Source organism: Panthera onca, chromosome B2, assembly GCF_046562875.1.
Source record: "Panthera onca isolate mPanOnc1 chromosome B2, mPanOnc1 haplotype 2, whole genome shotgun sequence".
NCBI lineage: Eukaryota > Metazoa > Chordata > Mammalia > Carnivora > Felidae > Panthera > Panthera onca.
The window spans coordinates 37,549,868-37,572,625 of NC_138343.1; the positions used below are offsets into that span (position 1 = coordinate 37,549,868).

Below are 22,758 nucleotides of genomic sequence, written 5' to 3' on the forward strand. Positions count from 1 at the left end.
CAGTGATCCGGGCTCCTTCTGAACGGTTCCTGGTGCAGGCCTCCGGAAGGGGAGAGAGGGCTTTCCGTTTTGTAGGTGCTTCGACTACACCAGGTCAAAGTCAGTTTGGAAATTGTAGCCAGTCTTGCCAGATCAGGTCACTGGCACTCAAATGGCTCATTAACTCAATGGATTCCCAACGGATTCCCAGTAGATCCTTGCTTAAGATTCCAGGGAACATCCAGGTACAAACTGTTGAGGGCTGGTAGCATGTGGAAGAGGGGCAGAGGTGGACAACGGACAGGGCAGAAAGGGGTCAGGATCATACTGTGGAAAGATGGGGGTATCCAGGACCCTCTGCAGAGGCCCAGTCGCCCAGCCTGTTGCCTCGACCATTCAGGAGGGTGGCATAATGTGAAGGCTTGGGGCTCCTGAGGGAGAGGACTCCTCCAGTCCCGAAGCTGCTCGAGGGCCCCCGGATGCCGCAGCTAAGTTTCTGGACCTTTAGGATCACACTGCAAGTTATTTTTGTTTTCTTCCCTGACCAACCAGCCTCTGACACTGCATTCGTTTCTCATATTGACATTCCTTCCGGAGACAGAACACACCAGCCATCAGAATTAACTACCTCTTTCCTAATAAGGATTAATAAGTGGTAGTAATAACAAGCCTCCTGGGTTGCCAATCAGAGTGTTGTGCATTTAGTGTGATCGGCCTGCAGGCACGGGGCATCCCTGGGGAAGTGATGAGGTCAAGTTTCTTTCGGAACCCGAGGAGCAGAGGACCGCCCACCAGGCCTGCAGTGAGTCCATGGACAGCAGCCTCTCTGGAGCTTGGGTGGAAACTGCCTGCTGGACTCTCACGCTCTCGCCCCAGCAGCTGCTCAATGGCACTGGTGCATTTATCTGCACGGAACGATAGTGTCAGAGGGACCTCGGCGCATTTTATAGATGAGATGAGGAGATCCCCAAGGGGGAGCTGCCTTGCTTGCTCAAGGTCCTGCTGATTGGAAGAAGTACAAGGAGGATTTCTCTCAGACATCCTTTGTGAAAGTCTACACCGAAGGGACTCCTTGCAGGTGACCAGCGGTCTCATCTGATGCACACCTCTGAAATTACGGGTTGCAGCTTCAGGGCTAAGGGTGTCTTGGCAGGCACATCCAGGGATCATCTTCAATTGGAACACCTAAGGAAAAGGAATATCCAGGGATGCCAAGGCCCTACTACTGGAAGGGGGGCATGATTCTTATAGTGGTTCCCCAAGAAGATTCTAGGAAGCCCTGACCAGTGGCTGATTCTTAGACTTCTTCCATGGCGGGCACTCTCTCACAGAAGCTGGGAGGTAAAGGCTGGTGGCAGGGGGACAAATGGACAAGCAATACAGAGAGGCAGCCTTGGCTGATGGAGACCAAGGGAGAAGGGGAAAGCAGCCTAGACAGGAAGGCAAAAAGAAAAAAAGAGGGAGAAAGGGAATGTAGGGTGGGGATACAGGTGGGCAGGGAGAGAAAGTGGAAGAAAGGGATGGAGAAGAATGAAGTGCAGGAGTGAAGCAGAGAGGGGAGAGGAGGTGGGGAGAGAGCAGGGGGGAGGGAGGTGGGAGGAACGGAGCCTGGAGTTCAGGACTACTGGGTAATCTTCGTGTTGCCAACCACAGAGTTAAACAACCCCTTTCCCTTTCTGTGCCTGCTAGTTAAACGAGGGGTTGAATTCAGGGTTTCTCGACAGAAATGGTGAAGGCAGACGGCAGGGAGTTCTGGTTTTCCAGTCAGAGGTTGGCTTTGTGAGCAAGTGTACATTTGCCTTTTGAAAATCCTGGCCCCTTGGGCAGATCAGGCCGTAGGCACACAAAGAGGGGAGAGCCCAAGGAGGAGGACCTGGCATTTCGCAGAACCTAAAGAAAGCACGGTTGAATGAAATAGCACAGCATATGGGCTGGAAACTGCCACCTCCTGCAAGTGCCCCTCAAGGGCAGTCATTGATGTGAGGAGTGAGCAGGGTGGCTGGACGCCGACAGGCCTGGGTTCCAATCCTGCCTTACCACTGACTAGCTGGGCGACCCTGAGCAAGTGAACTGAGCTCTCAGAGCCCGGGTGTTCTCATCTGTAAAATGGGGACAATGATAGTATGTATGTGGCACATTTGCTCAGTGCCTGGCCTACAGGGTTCCTGGAAACGACAGGATATTATTCCTGTGAGAGAAGAAAGCTAATGCTGTCTCCTCAGAGAATTTAAGGACATCAACGACTAATCCTGCACTGCTGGAGGTTTGCAGAGAATGTCTGAGGAACCATGACCCGGGCACAGGGTCTCCTCCCCACCTCACCCCTGCTAGAGCCTGTGAGCTCTTTTCTGTCAGCATTAGAAAGCATGTGGCAGTGATTTCCTTGTCAAAGGTGGAGCCCCCAGACCGCTCCCTTTCCAGTCAATAACAGGGACCTTTCCTCTCACCTATTGGAAACTTTCTGCCTACAATTTTTGGTATCTGAACTGCAGTGTGGGAGGGAATTTAGGGGTGCCAACCACTCACAGTTGAGGTGTCTTAGAAAATTCTGTTCAGGATATTTGGTTATTTCTGCTGAGGTTTAGAGGTCAAACCAGAGCACTGGCTGCCACCAGAGATGACAGGGCCTGATATTGCAAGGCCTACCTGGGCCATCTCCCCAAAGACCCTCCTGTGAGCAGCCATCAAAGGGGCCTGGGGTAGAGTTCTGCGAACAAGATTTTGAGAAAAGCTTCCATGGGTGAACTTTACTTTGAAATTCAGAGTTGTGAATTTCATTTGGCAGGCATGGTCTATTTCTACTGTATAGCCCTTGGAGTGTGTGTATTGGGCCTTCACACACACACACACACACACACACACACACACACACACACACTTCATTGTCTTTGAAACAAAAGAAAACTTACGAGATGGAGCTTCCTACTTGCTAGGCAGGGTATTTCTACCAGTAAGGAACTATGCAAGAGATCTAGAAAAGAGGCTGGGGAAACAACAAGGGGTTCTGAGCCTCATCACTGGGACGAGAGCTTGGTGTTGTGTGGCATACATGACAGACTCAGGACTGAGCCAGAGCATTAACCAGGGAAAGCCCTGTCCTCTTGGATGGGCCAATGTTTTTCCAACATGCTCTGTGGAATCCAGAAGTTTCAGGAGAAGGAGACAGCTATACAGGGGTTGCAAACTCAAGTGCTCCAGAGTTTGGCAGGTACCCAAGTGAATGCAGAGAGGGCCAGTATAGGACGCTAATGCTAAGCTGTCTGTATTGCTGTAGAGCAAGTCTATCTATGCTGCCTTTTTAAAGGATATTAAATTAATGGGCAGGTTTTTGGAGAAGTTTTAGGTTTACAGAGAATTGAGCAGATGGTGCAGACTTCCCATATAGCCCCCCTTCTCCCATCTTGTAGTTTCCTGTATTATTAACGTCTTGTATGAGTGTTGGACATCTGTTACAACTGATGAACCAATATAGATACAATGTTATTAACTCAAGGCCACAGTTTGTTTACCAGGGGGTTCACTCTTTCTGTTGTACAGTTCTACAGATTTTAACAAATGCATAATATCATATTCCCATATGTTTTGCTGCCTTAAAAATCTCTAGTGTTCCCCCATTCATCCTTTCCACCTCTCCCCTCTCACCCTGACAATTACTAGTTCTTTTACTGTCTCCATAGTTTTGCCCTTTCCAGAATGTCACATTGGAATTGCACATTAGGTAGCCTTTTCAGATTGCTTCTTTCACTTAGTAATACACATTTAAGTTCCCTTTATGTGGTTTCCTGGCTCAATAGCCATGAAGTAATGTAATAATGTGTGTCAACCACACTTGAAAACAACAACAAAAGAATAGTTTTAGGCTTACAGAAAATCTGCAAAGATAGTACAAAGAGTTACCATGTACCTCACACCCACTTGCCCTTATTATACAATCTTACACTGGTATGGTACATTTGTCACAACTAGTGAAACAATGCTGATACTTATCACACTAATGAAATAATGCTGATAATTATCATTAATTAAAGTCCATACTTTATTTGCGTTTTCTTAATTTTTACCTAGTGTGTTTTTTTGGACCTAGGATCCCATCCAGGCTAGCATATTACATTTTGCTGTCATGCCTCCTTAGGCTCCCCTTGCCTGTGACAGTGTCTTACATTTTTCTTGTTTTCGATGACCTTGACAGTTTTGAGGAGGACTGGTTGGGTATTCTGCAGCGTGTCCCCCAGTCGAGACTTACATGATGTTTTCCTCATGACTGGACTGGGGCGATGGGATTTCGAGAGGACCACAGAGGTAAAATGCCATTCTCATAGCATCATATTAAGGGTAATGTCTGGTATAACGCCCCTCCCACCCCAGTCAAGTAGAGTGAAAGCTCTATTTCACATTTCCCAACCTAAGAGCTCAGCTCCTATTCAGTCTGAGTCACAGGACTGCTCCTTGGTGGCATAGGCCGACACCCCACGCAGGCTGCCCTGGCCTCTGTCCTGACAGCAGATCTCTCTGGGGGACAGAGGATGGCCGAGGCATGCGTCACTAGCTCTACCCCCTGAGTTGTGTGGTTGCAAAGAGATAATAACGTGGGTGGCATGAGAAGGAAGCTGCCTTCAGAAGGTGGTGTGGGGGTAAGTGGAGTCCCTGCTGGATCATGCCGGCATTCAGGGAAACTGGCTCCTGGTTGTCCTCATGTGCAGGCCATCCTCCTGGGAGGCCGCCCACCTCTCTCCTGAATCTGTGCGAGGACAGTCTTTTAGCAGAGCTCCTTTGTATCCTGACTGGCCTACCACCAATATCCCCCTCCTTTCCAGTCCCCCCCACTCTCTCCCAAACTCTCCCTTCCACCTACTTCCAACCCCTTCTTCCTACTCAGGGGGCAGGACCAGGGCTCGTACAATGAAAGCGCTTGTCTCTTGTCACCATGGCAGTAGGTCTGCTGGCTGCCAGGTCAGGGGAAAAGGACTGAGGAGGTGTGCTCAACAGGCTTTGGTCACACACTCCTGGAACCACTGGCTTGAGTATCTGCAGCTAGTGTAACAGTACGAGGATTCACCATGGCGAATCAGGCAGCCTCTAGAGACCCCTACGCAGGGGAGCAAGAACAGGTTGAGGAGAGGCAGGGAAACTTTTCTTCAGCTTCACTCCTTACCTTTGGTTACAGAGAAGCTGAGACCTTTCACGCTGGGACTCAGGTGTCTGGGGAAAGGGCTTCATGTGATTGAGGGAATTCACTGCTGGAGAATTTACCTGTTGGCCCAAGGAGTTTCACAGTATTAGCTTGAAGCTGATGACATGGGAAAATGTCTTTGATGTATTTCTTAAGGTGAAAAAGCTAGTTCTATAAGTTTCTATATACAACATGTGTGGGGGAAACAATTAATCTAGACATTGTGATCACTATACTGATGGGCATCAAAATATTATCTCTGGGTGGCAGGATTATGGGTAATGTCTGATTTATTCTTTGTCCTTTTCTGTGCTAAGCCTTCCACTTTGAGCCTGTATTATTTACTTGTAGTCAGGAAAAAGTGTTTAACATGCAATCTGACAATTCTCCAGAAGTCCTCTCTGGTTTTGCTTCCCCTTGTCCCAAAGAGATGCTCGCAGAGGCAGGAGAAATCCACTGAGCACCTCCTGTAGAGGAACGGCTCCACCATGGTGCCCTGGCAACCTTGCATGTCTCCACACAGGGCTGGAGAGCAAGGCCTCAACTGTGGCTTCTCTGAATCTTGGCAGAATGCCCCGTGATTCTCCCAGAACCTGACAGCATAGCAGGCTCATGAGCAGCTGCTACAAGGCTATTTCCCACTTGCCTTCCTATCTCCCTGGGGGGTGGTCATGGGACCGTTTCTCATCACCTCCCATGTTCTGATGAGGTTTAAGGCTTTCTGCCTTGCTCCACTCAGCGTACATCTGCAGGCTATAAAACTGCCTAACGGCAGCATAGAATTAACTCCTCAGCAACAGGGTGCCCCATCAGCCCTACTGCAGTCATCTGGTCCATTGTGTTTCAGTGACACCCTGTGGGGCAGAGGATACACTGAGCTGACATCTTTGGCTACTCCGGCTTTTGCTGCCTATGTGAACAAAATACGCTGTCTGAATCCATCAGCCTTGCCCGGACACTTCCTGAGTCACACGGGATCACCCTCACCATCCGTTCAGTGGCTAACCTCCCTTGGGCACCAGCAGTGGCTGATGGCCTCGCCACGAAGGGGTCTTAACTGGAGAACAGACAGGACCCAGGGGTACTGCGAACGTGGATGGGAATCAATGACATTTTTATTTTTCCTAACTTCTACCTGAAATCTAGCATGTCTTTCAATGATACAATGTAGGCAACAAACCATAGTAGTATATGTAACATCAGTGACTTCATCACCGGTTAGAAATCACAAGATATTTTCATATCATATTACACTGTGGCAGAAATACTGAAATACTGTGTTCATCACTACTTTGAAATTATGTTAAATATTAATAAATGTACCTTATTAATACATTCGTAAAGTGGTATACATGTTTTTATACCATAACTTTGCTTTAAAAATATTTTGACAACTTTATTTCAGTCTTACTGGTTTTCTTTGTCATCTTGTATATTAAGTTTTATCCAAATATTCTTCTCTATTGTGTGGTAACATGGCTACTTGGCCGTGTGTCTTTGACCAAATAACTTCTCAGGCTCTCAGTTTCCTTGTCCTTGAAATGAAGGGGTCAGCTGTTAGATGATCTCTGAGAGATCCGCCAGCCACCTCCGTTATACCAGAGCTGAGGACTTACAGGAGGACAACTGGAACTGGGCGTTTGTATTAACGCTTCCTAACTTGTTATCTTGGCCTTCACAATATTATAGGGAGCTTCCAGGAATCTGTCTAGCAAATATGCAAACATTTATCTACAAACAGGCTTCCAGTGCAAAACTAGACACAACCTAAACACTAAACGATCAAAGATTAAGTGGATTAAAATAAATTCATATGATGGAACCGTGACAGCCATTAGAATGATGTAGAACAAGAACGTGAAAGAGCAGTCATGCTGTGCCGTGAAGTCCCAGAACAAAAGGTGTTTGTGACACTTGAAGACCAGTATGATTCTATTTTTATAAAAACATATGGAGGGGCGCCTGGGTGGCTCAGTCTGTTAAGCGTCTGACTCTTGATTTCAGCTCAGGTCATGATCTCATGGTTCGTGGGATCCAGCCCTGCGTTGGGCTCTGTGCTGACAGCATGGAGCCTGCTTGGGATTCTCTCTCTCTCTCTCTCTCTCTCTCTCTCTCTCTTTCTCTGCCCCTTCCCAGACTCAAGGTAAATAAATTAACTTAAAAAAAAACATATGGAAATATATGCATAGGAGAAAAAAGTAATATAATCCAACATGATAATATTGGTTATCCTTAAATGGTGGGGTTATGGTGATTTTTATCTCTTTGTGCTTTTCTCTATTTTCCAAAATTTCTATAACTTCCACATAAATTATAGAAATATGTGTTTACATATACACATGTATGTATAAACACATACATATATACAATAAAACCTTGGATTGAGAGTAACTTGTTCTGCTAGGGTTCCACAAGCCTAGCAAACATTCCTAATAAATTTTAACTTGACAAGTGGTGTCTTGTAATACATGTAGTACGTAAGCCGAATGTCACATGATCACAACTGAGCCAGTGGTTCTTGAAATTTGCTTTGATATACGAGGGCTTTTGGATTACAAGCATGTTTCCAGAATGAATTTTGCTCGCAAACCAAGGCTTTCCTGCATATGACTGTAATAAAAAACAGTCAACGCTGTCAATATGGTGTCGTGGGGTAACATTACACAAAGTGACAGTGGCAGGTCCACCGGTTTGGGCTCGCTTTCCATGGCCCACCTTTCTATGTGGCAGGCATCAGGGCACAGGGATGGTGGGCCCCTGACCATGTGCACTCCTCCTTACTAAGATGAGCACCTGTCTCCTGAGCCAAGGCTGAGAGCACGTGGGCCTGCCTCCGACAACCCCTCCCCAGCGGCCCTAACATTCCCCAGGCCACAGGAGTGGGGCAGGCTCTGGGGCGGTGGTGGGGGGCGCTGCTAATACCTGCAGGCTGGTGGCTTCCTCGGCCCACCAGGCTTCAAACTCCTTCTGCAACTTCACCTTGGCTTTGTCCATGAGCAGCTGCAAGTGCTCGATCTCCACCTTCAGGGCCTTCAGGCGTGTGAACATCATTTTATACCTACAGTGGAATCAGGGAAGAGCCTTGACAGTCACTGGCAGGAGGAAGGGCCGCCCACGGAGTGTTGCTGCAGGGCCTGAGCCTGAGGATCTGGCGGTGCCGCTCTGGTGCCAGGAGCCGGGACCCAGAGGAGCCCACGGAGGCCGGGGCCCAGGGCCAGGGCTTGAGTCCATCAGAGAGAAGCACAGCCAGGTGTTTTTGTCCAGCGGGCCCACGGGCTCTGTGTATGAGATGAATACCCCCTCCTTCCAGAAGGATATCTACCATTACTGAGCACTTACTAAGGGGCAGGCATTCCTCTAGGCACTCGACATATAAACACATTCAGACCTCGTCTTGGTCCCATGAAGAAGATGCTCCACTTTATAGATTTGGAACCTGAGGCAAGGAGAGGTTACATAACTTGCTCTGTGGCAGGGGGCTAATAAACAGAGGGCCAGGATTTGAATCCAGGCCTTCTGGCTCTGGAAACCACAGTCTCAACCACCACACTCTTGCGCTGGTTCACCTTCACGCTGAAGTGCGAAAGTTACAATACATTCGTCACTGCGTATATAAGTTTGGGGCATGCGACAACGAATCAGAAGTTGTCCAACAGGAAATAGCCCAACTGCCAACATATCTTGGCTCCTGAGATGACCCTGAGGCAGGAAATGTGGACTAAGGGGACAACACAGAGTGGAGTAAAGCCACCAGGAGAGTGGGTTGGGAAGAAACTGGGAAAAATAAACAGAGTGAGGGAGAAAGAGGATAACCCAGGGGCAAATCCACACTGGCAGGTGTGGGAGGGCAGCACAAGGCTTTCGGGAGGGAGGATGCTGGCAGGACACACGGTGCAGTCATGAGGAGTAGTCTGGGGGCTCAGAGTGGGGCTTTGTCCTCCCCAAGTCTTGGGTGGCAGGGATGTGTCGGGGGTGGGGAGGCCAGAGTGACCGGGTGGCATGTCATAATGACACCATAGGCTCCTCGAGGGCTGGGAAAGTGCCTTGTTTGCTCTCCCCAGGGCCTCCCCATGGCAGGGAGGAGAGAGCAAGCATCTGTCGAACGTGTAAATGAATGCATGAACTACAACGTTGGACTGGAGCGTTGCATGACATTCTGTGGCCATGCTAAGTATCAGTGACGGCCACGCGTCTGTTTATGCTGGAGGTTCCTTCCTCTGTTAGTGAGATCATTTTGGTACCCTAAATGGCTGCAAGAGGGTGTGATGTTCTCAGGACGCCCCGCAGATAAGGAGCCTCAGGAGGAAAGAGGGGTAGATCGGCCTGTGGAAGACCTCCGTGGTCATACTTCCTGACTCCCCTAGATGGCAGCAGCAGATAAGACTAGTGAGCTGCATGCAGTCTGGGACCTCAGGCTGGTCAAGGTGCCAAGTCAACCTCTCTACTGGCTCCAGGGCCCAGCTAGGCTTTCTGCTCCCGATTCCAACCTCATCCTGCCTGTGGTTTCTGCATCCCACATCTGTCTGCTCAAAGGCAGCACTCCCTCCAGCTATTTGAGGACTCAACTACTGGACCCACTTCCCAGAGCAGCTCCAGACCTGGGCTGGGGAGTGGCCACTCGGCCTGGCCCCGGGCGGCACATGGGTCGTCCCCGAGAGCTTTAGGAGGCTGGGGTCAGGGTGTGTGGGGGTGAAAAAGTGGGTACCTTATCTTTTCTTCCTCCAGTTGTGATCGAAGCTTTTCTTCCAGCAAGTCTGGCATAGAAGGCATGGCTACGTTTTCTGAGATGCCTGCGGAAGAGAGATGCCAATGGGTTACTCCAACAAGGAAGAAATGTAAAAGGAGGAGTGTGATATTTAGGGAAGAGGACAAAGTAAAGTGCATCTCAAGGTGAAAGTACCTCTGTGAGTACTTTCTGGGGCCTTTGGATGGGAGTCTGCTGCAGCCCCCTCCTTTCAGTGGCAATATCTGCTTGGCGAAAGCCTCGGAGGAGAGGTTTCCATGACTATTTCAGCTGTCCCTCCCACAGTCCAACATCTGTCACTGGAAGACAATTGGGCCTTACATTGCTACTAATCGTTTTACTGTTGAGTTCACTTGTTTCCTCTTGAATCCCCAGGGAAGATGCAAAATAGCATTTTCCCATCCTCTGCTAGAGAGCCCCTCAGAAACCAAGAAGACATCACTAAACTGTCTCACATCTGTCACATCTGTCTTCACACCAATTGAGGTGCTGAGGATCTCATAGCCTCAAATCATGTCCCCTGTGTTGGATTTCCCTCCAAAGCCGAGGTTCCCAAGCCTGATTTGCCCAAGCAGTGCTGACATGCAGCCAGAGCTGAGAACAGGCTCGGATGCCCTGCCCATGAGCCGGGGCAACAGGACCCTACCGAGGCCTTGGTGACGGTTGTGTTCCTATGCATGCCGACCACTGCTACAGAGTTGCCCGCTCTGGCTAGTGTGCTCCTCTGGAGCCCGGCCTCTTCTAGCCTGGTGGGTGGGGTCTGTTCACCCTCCCAGGGGTCTCTGCGGCTGCTCTGTACTTCCTAGCCTCACGGAAGGTGTCTTGGAAGTCGGACCACTCTGCTTCTTACTCCATGTAGGGGAGAATCTATTTTGGGCTGGGTGCTTTCTGGACATGATCAGACTGAATCCTTCTAATTTTTTTTAAATGTTTATTTTTGAGAGACAGAGAGAGAGTGCGAGCGGGAGAGGGGCAGAGAGAAAAACTCACACACAGAGTCTGAAGCAGGCTCCAGGCTCTGAGCTGTCAGCACAGAGCCCGACTCGGGGCTCGAAACCACGAACCGTGAGATCATGACCCTGAGCCAAAGTCAGACGCTCAATCGACTGAGCCACCCAGGCGCTCCAGACTGAATCCTTCTAGTACTCATTTGAAGCATTATTGCTTCCATTTTGCAGAGAGAAGGGCACAGAGGTTCAAAGAGGTTGACTTGGCCAGGCTAACTTCAGGAACCTGGATCCAAATCCGGTTTTGTTTGTTTGGAAGGGCCGTGGATTCAGAAATTCCTTCTGTTAACATTTCTGACAGATGGTCATCTGCTTTCTGCCCAAACACTTCCGGTGGTGGGGAGCTTACCGCTTTGCACGGTAACCCATTTCATTGTGTGCAGCACTGTTTCCTCTTACTTTGAGCTGAGACCTGCCCCTCTAACTTCTTTTTCCCCCTACTTTGGATCTTTGGAGCAGCATAGCATGTCTCCCTTCTTAATTTGACGGTTCTTTAGAGATTTTAACAACAGCAACAACAACAACAACATTACGTAAAAACCATGTATCGGGAGCTTTATTCACAGGCGGACTCTGCCCAGTTCCCTCACCTAAGGACTCAGTGACACGGTTGCTTTCTAACTAATCTTAAGGATCACAGTCTAAATCTGGACATAATACTCTAGATAGGTCTGAAAGGGACATGGTACAGAATGGCCCTCCAAGCTGTGAAAAATGTACATTCTATATTTCTATAGCAGGTAAATTACTAACAGTGACCATTTATCGAATGCCTGCTTTATGCTAAGTGCTGCCAAGTTCTCTCCGGCACTGGGCTGGTGCCCTGCTCACCTTATTATGAATTCTCAATATAACCAGGAGGGTCTTACCGTCTCATTTCAGTTAGATTCTGAGGCTCAGAGAGGGCTGTGCGTAACCCAAAGTCACACAGCTACTAAGAAGCAGAGATGGGATCTGAACTCAAATTTTTCTGGTTCTCAAGAGCTGAATGCTTACATCAGGCAGCCTCCCCAGCGCCGTTTTTGTTCTTCAGCAGCTCTGTCATTGTCATGGCCATGTCAGTTTATCACCGGCCTCTATTAAGCTTGTGGTTAAAGACTCACATTTTTTGTGAGTAGTTGTCAAAACACCTCCTATTTCAGCGTGACTGTCCTTTTGATCCTAAACTCAACACTTCCCATCTATTGGGGGGTTAGCCTTCTGAGAGGTCCTCATTCCGCCGTGCCTTTATTCTTTCCCTTTTGGCTGCCTTTTATGTCACTATCTAACTCCTTGATAAATATGCTAAGCAGATCAGGAGTCTGTCTTTTATCTTCCAGGCACCTGATACCCCCTCTCCCTTGTGTCAGGTGACAACTGTCTCTTGTAAACCCACCGGACAAGGGTCTTACTCCATCACCTAAACACAGGAGATGCAGATACCATTAGGCTCGCCAACTGAAGACGACCTATCACCCCTGCTGGTGCAGTGCCCTCCAGCCCTGAGGAGCTGGCTGCCTGTTCGCACGTTGGCCACGCTCCCCCAGGCAGAGGCCCGGAAGCCCCTGGAGGGCGGGGATTGGTCCCTCTGTTCTTTGTATCTCCCCTGTGCTTTGTTTAGGCTCCGCCTGTAGCACACACTCAATGCCATACGTGTGTACCGGCCCTTGCCCTCTGAAAAACGTCAGATGTGATCAACTGAAGATAGTATCTTCCCATCACACTGTTAACGGTAGGACTTGAAATGGACACAATGTTTTGTCGTCTCGTAACAGCTTCAGAAATGAGCAAACATATCTTCCAGCCTGTCGAAAAAGAAGAGCTGTGAATCTTCTTCCTCCTTTCAACACTTTTTGGCTCCACACCAAGGAAACCCCTGAGAAAATCCGTGAAGACCCTCCTCTATAGTGGCGGGCTGGGCAGCCTTCAGCTGCACTCCGTGAGAGGTCTCTGGAGGCGGGTGAAGGCAGGGCTACTGGATCCACCCAGGGGCGTCTCACCCAGCCTGGTGGAGGCCAAGAGGACTTGGTCTCCCATATAAAGGCTATGGCTGCCCTGGCATGAATGCAGAGCCCATCTGCAGGAGAGGGCTCTCGCCTCACCCCGTTGCTGGCTGTTTTTTCCCTGGGCATGTTGCAGACTCCCGTGGCAGATCAGTGGCAGGTGCCTTGGAGGTGTGTGGGTGTCCGGGAGCCTGGGGCAAGGACACCATTACTCTGAAAGCAGCTGACACAAAGATGGGAGACGATGTCAGCTACCGTTTGCGGGGCAAGCACTTGGTTCTATTCTCTGTGCTGCTTCATTTATTTCTGTCATTCTAGCTAGCAGATATTATCACCTGTGTTTTTCAGACAAGGAGACCAAGGCTTGTGTGACCAGGTAGCTTGCACAATGCCATAAAGCTACCAGATAGAAAAGGCAGCTTCGAATCCATGGCCGGTCATTCATTCGCTGATGGAACAAATGAGCTTTCCCCATTCAAGGGGCAGTCTTCTGGGGAAGGTGGACATTAAACCAACCCAAAATTGAGTTGATATAATGCCAGGGGCTGAAGGGCACCTTGAGGAGAGAAAGCTGGATAAAGAGGTGGAGGGCTGCTATGTTAGGTAGAGTGGCCGGGAAGATGTCTCTGAGGAGGCAGCAGAGACCTGAATGAAGGGAGGGAACGAGCATGCAGAAATCAGGACAGAGAGTACAGCGGTGAGTGCCAAGGGCCTGAGGTACATCTGCAGGGTACTTCTGAGGAAGAGCGAGAAGGCCAGTGTGTCTGGCCAAGTTGGTAAGGCAGAGTGGTGGGAGCTGAGGCCAGATGGTGTAGGACCTTGTGGGCCATGCTAAGGACCTTAGCTTTGAGAGAGACAGAGCCTGGAGCCTTTTGAGGAGAGAAATAGCTTGATCTATTCCTTTGATAGCTAAGTTCAGCAGTGTTTTGCTGATGGAGACAAAGCTGTTCCCAACTAAAGAATGGCTCATGTGAGTTGGCGCCAGGATGCTGTAAGCCTATTGAAAGGATGTGGGAAAGAAAGCTGGGGCAAGGGACCCCAGGGCAGCCAGAACGAGGGCACAACATATCCCCAGGACACAAACTGTCCATGTTGTCATGGCAACCAGTGGGCTCTTGCCAAAGGTGATGCCTGCTTAGTGAAATGCATTGTAACCCCACCAGGAGACAGCCCCTGGCTGCTTCTGATGCTTCCTGAGGTTGGGCTTATCAGTCTTCCCCGAAGAGAAAGGGGTGCTGGGAACTGAAAGCAAAGGGAACAAAAGCGGCTGAACAAGAACAGAGGAAGAGGGAGTAACTGAAGGCCATTCGGGCTTTGTAGGTCTCTGTGCCCACTGGGACTGTGGCCAGGGACAGAGCCTCCAGTCACCTGACAGGAGGCCCAGGGGGCCCTCCTTTCAAGCACAGGATTCTGGCTGCGACAGGAGCACAGGGGGTCACAGCCTGGAATGGCCTCTGAGGTGACACTGTGAATTGGCTCGAGCAGCCGGTTCCAAAGCAATACAAAGGCGAGAAAGAAGGGTTTTATTCCAGCAGCCGTAGATCTGAATGTCACACGAGCAGGAAGCCCTGAGTGGTCAGATAGTATCTGAAACTTCAAACGGGGTACCCACAGTCCCAGGCTGACCCTACCTCTGAAGTGGCAGTGTGTTCAGGGGTTAGCAGTCCCAGGGCAAGAGGGGCTCTTGCTGGGAAGGCTGGCCTCCTGTGGGCCCCTCCTGCCTGGCAGGATTTGGAGGCACTGAAAAGATCATTGTAACTCCTCTTACTGCTTCCCTATACCCTCCTCTCAAACACACACACACACACACACACACACACACACACACACACACACACCCCAAAACTCCTATTTGTTATTCAGTGTCTGAAATGCTCAGACTTTCATTTCTTTGGTTCAGTGACTCTCTACTGGGTGTACAGCCGGTCAAAGCACAGAGGCAACCGGGCCCTGCTCTAGACTGACTTAGAATTTTCCAGTAGGTTCCTTGGTAACTCTGATCTGTTCAGCCCTTGTTAAGAAACACTGCTCAAGATTTTGAGCCCAGGTTCAATACAAGTACTCCATGCAGGAGTTACAAGGAATGAAGACTCTGCAGAGGTTTGGATAGGATGGTATATGGGGCTAGCGTGTCCCTTTGTCCCTGTCCACCTTCCAGACTTTTGGGAGCCATAGTGGGGAAAGGGACCCAGGGGTTTGCAGCAAGGAAAACACACTCTTTGTAGGCCTGGGGCTGCCTGAACTTGGCCCTTGTAGGAGGTAGGCAAAATCTGAGTAAAGATATCCACCACCAGGCTGCTCCATGGATCAGGGATTTCCTGTGCCTTATCTTATATAATCTTCATAACCCCCACTACAGATGGGGGAAACTGAGCTCTGCCAGGGGAACGAATCTGCCCAGGATCGCACTGTTAGTAAGCAGAGCTGGGGTCAGGACTCAGTTCTGTCTCACTTCAAAGCTGGCGCTTTTTTCCTCTGGAAGTGAGTCTGATAATGAAGGAAGCCATGGGGTAGATCATTGAAGTCGGTATTGACTTGTCCTTGGTATTTGAAGGCACTGCCCTTTTCCATGAATGCCTTTCAGATCTGGGGCCGGGGCCGAGAGAAAGCCTCAGCTGCTTCTCGAGTGCTGGCCTGTGAAGACTGCCCTTTACTAACCGAAACCATGGCCCGCAGCCTGTTCCCACTTGGTATTTGCAGCTCGCCTGCTGGCTTGTGAGGAGTCTGCGCCTTTCCCAAGTTTAGCCGCCGGAATACCCAGAGCCAGCCTGCTTGTCTCCTTGGTTTTGTCCTAGGAGTCCTAAGGAAGGAAATACTGAAATCTCCAACCAGGCACCAGCGCCAAAAGGGCCCCTGTGGGCCTCTGAAGGCTTCCATAGAGCAAAGGCTACGGGGCCCAACATGGCAGCTGCTGGTCCAGTGCCCTACGTGGGAGGAAGCCATGAGTTATACGGCTCTACCATGGCAGACAATACCTCAGGGCCAGGGAGACATTCCAGCCTGGCCTCCTCGGCTATCCAATAATGATTCACTTGTTGAACACCGACTCTGGGCCTTTGGGGGCTAAACTATCTCATAGAATCACTCAGCCTCACCTGTTTGAGAGGTCAAAGGGTCTATTCTTATGGAGACTGATGGTGTCAGGGGCTCAATTACCACAATGGTCAGCAGCTCAGAGGCAAAGATCCTGGCTTTCCAATCAGACCATTTCCTGTTTAATGGCTCAAATTTATTGTCGGTCGGAGCAATCACACACTGACAGGTGCTCAGTGCCACCATCCATCTTGGTGTTGGTTTTTTAACACCTTCCCTGCCCGTGGCGGGTCAGACTTAAGGGTGTGATGAATGCCCTGCAGACACATGGCTGTGACTGATAATCTCTGGGGTGCACTCACACCCAACAGCCACAGGCCCACAGGCACTGCAGCCATCTTCCCCCCAGGGAGCCGCCATGCTTCAGTACAATCAGTACTCGTTGGTATGCCTTTTTGGGGGTGCCTGGGTGGCTCAGTCGGGTGAGCATCTTGACTCTTGCTTTTGGCTCAGGTCGTGATCTCACGGGTTCGTGAGTTTAAGTGCTGCATTGGGCTCTGCGCTCAGGATGTGGAGCCTGCTTGGGATTCTCTCTCTCTCCCTCTCTCTCTGCCCCTCCCCCACTCACATACTCGTATGCTCTCTTTCTCTATCTCAAAATAAATAGGCAATAAAAACAAAAAAGAGAACTGCTTGGTATGCTTTTTTAGAGCAAAACGCAATCCCAGGCACCCCCGTAGAAGGCTGTCTGCCGTCTCCTCCCACCAGAGTAACCTCCCCTGTTCTACTTTGGGATTCTCTGCCCAAGATCATGCCCCTGGATGGTGGCCTCTCCTTTGTCATTTGCTGCCTCTCTCCCCCCGTGTTCCTTGTGGAGGATGTGGACTGCACAGAGGGTCAGCGTGCTCCAGGGTCCATGTGGACTCACAAGCATACCCCAGGAGCATACTGCAGACACAGGAAAAGACATTTCTAGTGCCATTCCTCGCTTCAGCTCGGCACAGGTTCCCTTCCATGGTTGCTTCTGTTCAAATAGGAACTCTCCTCTCTCTCTGCGGTCCTTTCTGCTGGAGCCCCAGATCCATCTTTGGTTTGCCGTCAGCGTTCTCTGGTGCAGCCACTCAGAGCCTGGCTCGGCGGCCCTTCTTCTGAGGGTCCAGATGCTGCTCCTGCCGGCTCTCCAGCCCACTGAGGCTCCCTCACTCCTCAGCCAACTCACATTTCTGAACACAGGACTTCTCTCAAAGCCTGAGTCCCTTGGTGAGTCTGCTGTCTGCCACTCCGGCCTCACTGACTGGTGGTGACCAGAGGCTTCATTCTGAGTGGCTTTTCAGAAGGAAATTAGCAAGAACCTTAGCAAACCTAAAACCCAGTTCCATGTTTGTCACACTGGAACCAGACAGTCTGGAGTGTTCTCAGGACACTTACGACCTCTCAGGAGGGCAGTTTTTCTCATGCTGGTAAAAGGGAGCACGGGCCTTCCTCCTATAAAAACCCCTAATGATGATGGTTAGTGGCATTTGGTCAATCCTCTTGATTGGCTTATGAGAGACATTTCAGAACTTTTAGAAATTGAATTGAGGATCCTTAATAAAACTGTCTCCTGCCACTTTTGGAAAACTTATCTGCTACTAGCCAATTTGTAAATCAATCTGTTTGTTTCAAAAAAATTTATTACATACTAGAGTCAAAAGTGACTTCTGAGACAGACCACGCAGTAGAGCTGGCATATTTTCAAACATGATGGTAAGTGCTTGCTAGACAACCAAAATACCCCACATCAAGAAAAGGGCCAAGGCACCTGGGTGGCTCAGTCGGTTAAGCATCTGACTTTGGCTCAGGTCGTGATCTCACGGTTCGTGGGTTCAAGCTCCACGTCAGACTCTCTGTTGTCAGCATGGAGCCTGCTTCAGATCCTCTGTCCCCCTCTCTCCCCCCTCCCCCACTCACATGTGCTCTCTCTCTCTCAAAAATAAATGCACATTAAAAAAGAAAGAAAGAAAGGGGCCAAAAGAAATGTTTGAAGACAATTTCTTTAAAGAAAGCTCGCGGTTTGTGTTAAGCCTGCCTTATCGTCTTCACTGGGGGTGATGTGTGTGGAAGACCTTCCCCTTCCCTCAAAGGTCATGAGGAGGTTTGAAGACCACTCAGAAAGCTTGGTAAGAATCCTTAGGAATCTGTGCATGTGTGTGTGTGTGGGGTGGGGTGGTGTCGTGTGCGCACGCATGTGTGTATGTGCACGCAGCAGACAGAAATCTGATTCCCACCAGAGAACTCTCCAGCAGGGCCCAGGCTGGTGTGCCAGGAGCAAGGCCAGAGAGTTGCTGCTGTGCTCCTGTGGAAACAATGTGGGGTATAAGCTTGGAACAGAGTCCAGTTAAGGCCACCTTAGATCAGTGCTGTGCTGGTAAATGTTTAACAAGTTCGCTGGGAGAAAAAAAAAAAAGTCCTACAGTGTCGCAGCACTTGTGAATTTTTGTGGTGCAGCTACTCCCATCATGGCTGATTTCAGGCTACCAGCGTGATGTTCCTGCATGTGGATTTGGGAAGAGATGCACACGGTGAGCTCTCGTGAGCCACTTCGAGCTGGCTCCGGCACGTCACTTACACCCTTCAGCACACACTTAAAACTCACATCCTTTTTAGTGGGGCCACCCAGAGGGGTGATGGCATACGTAGAAAGAAACCTGGCGGTGGACTACAGGATGCATAGGGGCTGAGCCCTGCACCTATCTCTTTTGCTCCCCTAAGTCCCCCCTCCACCATCTACTCTTCTGCCACTCCCCACCTCCACCATCCCCCCCACCCTGTGGCTGCCGCTGGAACAATGGGATTCCTACCCCTTGCCTTCTGGCTGGGCTCAGACAATGGTGAGCATGGACAAGTGACTGGAGGGGTCAGAGGAGAGAGAGGTTGAGGTATTTATTCCCTCAGATGTTGCTGCAGGTGCCATGAGCTGGATGCATTGCTTGACTGAAGGTCATATCTCCTATCAGAAGGACTGAGCCTTTCTGCACAGCCCTTTCTGTCTTCAGGTTCTAGGAAGTACTCACTCTTCTTGCTCCCTCAGGTCTAGGAGCAGCAATGCTTCCTACCCTGCTGTTGTTACAAACTCTGCGTTTCTCTGCACTCTGCTAACACCTTTGCCAATAGGCTTTTCTTCAACAGTCTTTCTAATACCTGACTTGATTATTAACTTGAATAATCTGCTTCGTGTTTGGATCCTGACCCATAAAGGCTCAAAGTGGGTAAGGAATTGTCCAAATAAGGTAGCTTGCGTCAGGTCAAAGGACCTCCAGGGACCCATAAAAGTACCCCAACTGAGGAAGAGCCAGCTTGGAACATCTGTCAGGCCCAGAGAGCACAAAGCCACGTTACAAAGTACCAGTCAAGTGAGATCTTTACCAACTGCCTTTCCTCCTTCTCTCTAACTCCCTCTTAGAGTCTTGGGAAATCGAGCTTAGCAGGCTGAGGGAGGAAGTGACTTAGAGAAGGGGCTGAGTGCATTGCCTTTCCCCCCTGGCTGTTGGTCTTAGCTGGGGAAAAGGAGAGAAGTCTTAGCTTTGAGTGAAATTTGAACCGTTGAGGTGGTAGTTACAGTATAAAATGACTAATGTTTTTGGTTCTTGTTTGTTTTGTTTGTAATTAACAATGAATGAGCAACTGAGTTACTGGGCTGTCCAACTTCCATCCAGCACGGAGGCAGAACTGTCCCTACCAAGGGGACTGAAAGAGATGGTGGAAGAACAACAAGAGGTGGTCTTATGAGTGCCTCCCCTGCATTGCTCAGCATGTCAGGCACACTGACTGGTCTTTAGCTATTAAGCCCCTCCTAGAGGATACAAGTGCCTGGAGAAGGAAATGAGAAGTGGTAAATTCTCTGTTCTCATCTTTAAGCAAAACGATCCCGACACAAACAGTAGTGAGGAAATTAAGGTTAATCAGAATCGAATCTGGATTTGTGTTTTACTACCACTTCTATCACAGGGATTCCACTGAACAATAAATTTTGTTTGATCTCTGATTCCTTGGAATCTAAGCCTTCATCGAGTTCTGGAAGTTATTATAAACCATTTCAAAAAAGTTCAGAGAGTGATACAAATAACACCCACGTATCACATCTGTATTTGGAAAAATCTAGATAGTGTGCCACAGTTGTTCCGGTGTGTGTGTGTGTGTGTGTGTGTGTGTGTGTGTGTGTGTTTGAATGAGAACACTGCGATGTCAGGGGAGTGGTGAGTGCCTCCGTAGGGCCCTCTCCAATCCACTACCACCCCCCCCACCCCAAAGATAACACTGTCCTGTTGGTGCTGCACACCTTCCCTTCCTGTTGCACACTCTCACCCTGCATTTCTAATGTCCCTTAAAATTACTTCATTACTTAGCTACTTCTTGACCTAAGAGGAGGTTGCAAAGATGTTCTGTTTGTAAGTATTTGTTGGCCTATGTATCTGTACATATGTTTTATGCATTTTTCTGTTCTTATGCCATCTTTTTAAAGTTTAATTGGCTATTGAGAGAGAGAGAGACAGAGAAACAGAGAGGGAGTGAGAGAGGGAGGTGAAGAGACAGAGGGAGAAAGAGAGAAATCCCAAGCAGGCTCTGAGCTGTCAGAGCAGAGCCTGACTCAGGGCTCCAACTCATGAACCGTGAGCTCCTAACTTGAGCTGAGATCAAGAGTTGGATGCTTAACTGACTGAGCTACCCAGGTGCTTCTCTACTTATGTTATCTTTCACCATAACACAAGGCTCCCATTCCTCTCCCCTGATACACAATGATGACCATTTTGGAATTTACATGAATGGTATCATTCCACATATATCCTTCTGCAATTGTCTTTCTTGCAATCATCGTGTTTTTGGGATTTATTCACATTGCTACATGGAGTTCTAGTTTATTCATTTTTAATTCTCTATGGTGTTCCATTATATGAATATGAATTATATGAATATATCATATGGATATATCATACAATATGAATATATCACAGCTATAGCTCATTTCTCTACCTGCCTACTAGGGAACCTTTGGGTTATCTTCTGTTTTTATTTTTGTTTATTTGTTTGGCTGTTTGCTATGATAAGAACAATGCTGGTTTCCTGTTGATAGGTCTTCCTCAAACTCATCATCAACTTCTTTGGGGAAATGAGCTTTTGGGGCAATGAGTCTTATCTAGCTCCATTATGTAACAGAATTGTTCCTGGGGAACACTAAGACCTTCCCTGGGCTGGACTCACCAAGCACAAGTGGTGATTTTTATCACTTGTAAGGGGCCAGCCACAATACATTTTAGCCTAGCAGATGACATCAAGAGGCTAGAATTTTGTCTTCTATTTGACTGTTTATATGTTCATATATTTTATACGTTTATTATGTTATATATATATATATATACCATATATATATATATATATACACACACAACATATATATAACAAACATATATATGTTTAACATATATATGTATATATGTATATGTATATATATGTATATATGTATATATATAACATATATATATAACAAACATATACAACATATATATACATATGTTGTATATGTTTGTTATATATTCTATGTTTGTATATTATTGTCTATGTTTGTTTGTGTCCCCCCCAAATTCATATGTTGAAATCAAATCCCCAGTGTGATGGTATTTGGAGGTGAGGCCTTTGGAAGGTAATTAGGTCACAGGGTGGAATCCTCATGAAGGGGATTAGCGCCCTTATAAGAAGAGGTCAGAGAGCTAGCTTACTCCTTTTCTCCTGTGTGAGAACACAATGAGAAGCTGGAAGTCTGTGATCCAGAGGAAGATCCAGAACCATCTGGTCCTCACCAGAACCATCATGCTGTCACCCTAATCTCCAGTGTCCAGCCTCTGGAACTGTGAAAAAACTAATTTCTGTTGTTTATCACTCAGCCAGTCTATGGTACTTTTGTTCTGGCAGCCCCAGCTGACTAAGACATTGGTCAAATGCCTAATGCATTCAAAGTAGCATACATGGTTCCTGCACATTTGCATGATGAATAAAATGGCCCTGGCAACTGGATCATCCTTCATCACTGCTCAGTGGGAGAGACAGAGACTGTATCTTTGCAAGGTTGAGTGATTAATGCTGCCTGTGAACACAAGTGGGTAGAGAGACGTGAATGCGGAAATGTGGTGACCTCCACCAGTTAGGCCGACTGGTGCTGTTGGCCCAGAGCTGTGTAGGTTCTGTGGCAGGGGGCTGTGTCCGCTGCCTGGGCGTCTGGTTGTGTGGCTCCTGGCACTCAGACTCAGGGGCCATGATGATCTGCTGAGCATCTATGCGGTCCTTGGCTCCATCACTTACATGCCTCACTTAGGTACTCACACCCTGGGGAGTAGATGTTCTTCTCTCATGGACAGGGAAATGGAAATTCGGGAAGGTAAATGGACCAAGGTCACGTGACTAGCAAATGGTAGAGGCATGATTCAAGCAGGGCCCTCCTGATTCCAAGGTGAGTGTTCTTTTTACTAAATCACAACTGCAGTTCAAGGCTGATGCCCAGAGCCTCCTTCTGTTCTCCAGAATCGCTAGCAAGGCAGTCTGGAACTACCCAGAGGGAGTAGAGCCTTGGCAATTGGGAACTTGGCAGGGAAATGGTGTGGGGACTCCTCACTCCCAGCCTCCATCTTGAGTTTGGGAATCTGGCCACGTTTGGCTTCATGTCATAGAAGCTGGCCCTATATTCACAAGCAACTGTGGATGGAATCGACTCAGGTGGTGAGACTTTACCACTGGTCTTACAGAGCCACCTGAGTTCTTCTGGAACCAACTGAGATGCTATCTCAGCTTTGGGGGCAGCTGCTTCCTTTACAT

The 22,758-nt window shown here is 48.7% G+C and overlaps 1 protein-coding gene across 6 annotated transcripts in view; it reads right to left on the reverse strand.

Moving 5' to 3' along the window:
• The window catches only part of KIF6 (kinesin family member 6), a 386,396-nt gene that overhangs the window by 13,336 nt on the left and 350,302 nt on the right, over positions 1 to 22,758 (reverse strand). For 5 of the 6 annotated variants that reach the window (XR_009604951.3, XM_060615407.3, XM_060615405.3 and 2 more), the window contains 3 exons: positions 9,855 to 9,939; positions 8,072 to 8,207; positions 5,132 to 5,229 (listed from right to left, as the gene is read on the reverse strand). Coding sequence is in view for 5 of the 6 variants with exons in the window: in XM_060615407.3 (XP_060471390.2) it covers positions 5,132 to 5,229; positions 8,072 to 8,207; positions 9,855 to 9,939 (319 nt within the window). In the remaining variant the exon portion in view is untranslated. Of the gene's footprint in view, positions 1 to 5,131; positions 5,230 to 8,071; positions 8,208 to 8,488; positions 8,586 to 9,854; positions 9,940 to 22,758 lie in introns of those variants that run through there. The other variant, XM_060615409.3, reaches the window with a different exon arrangement.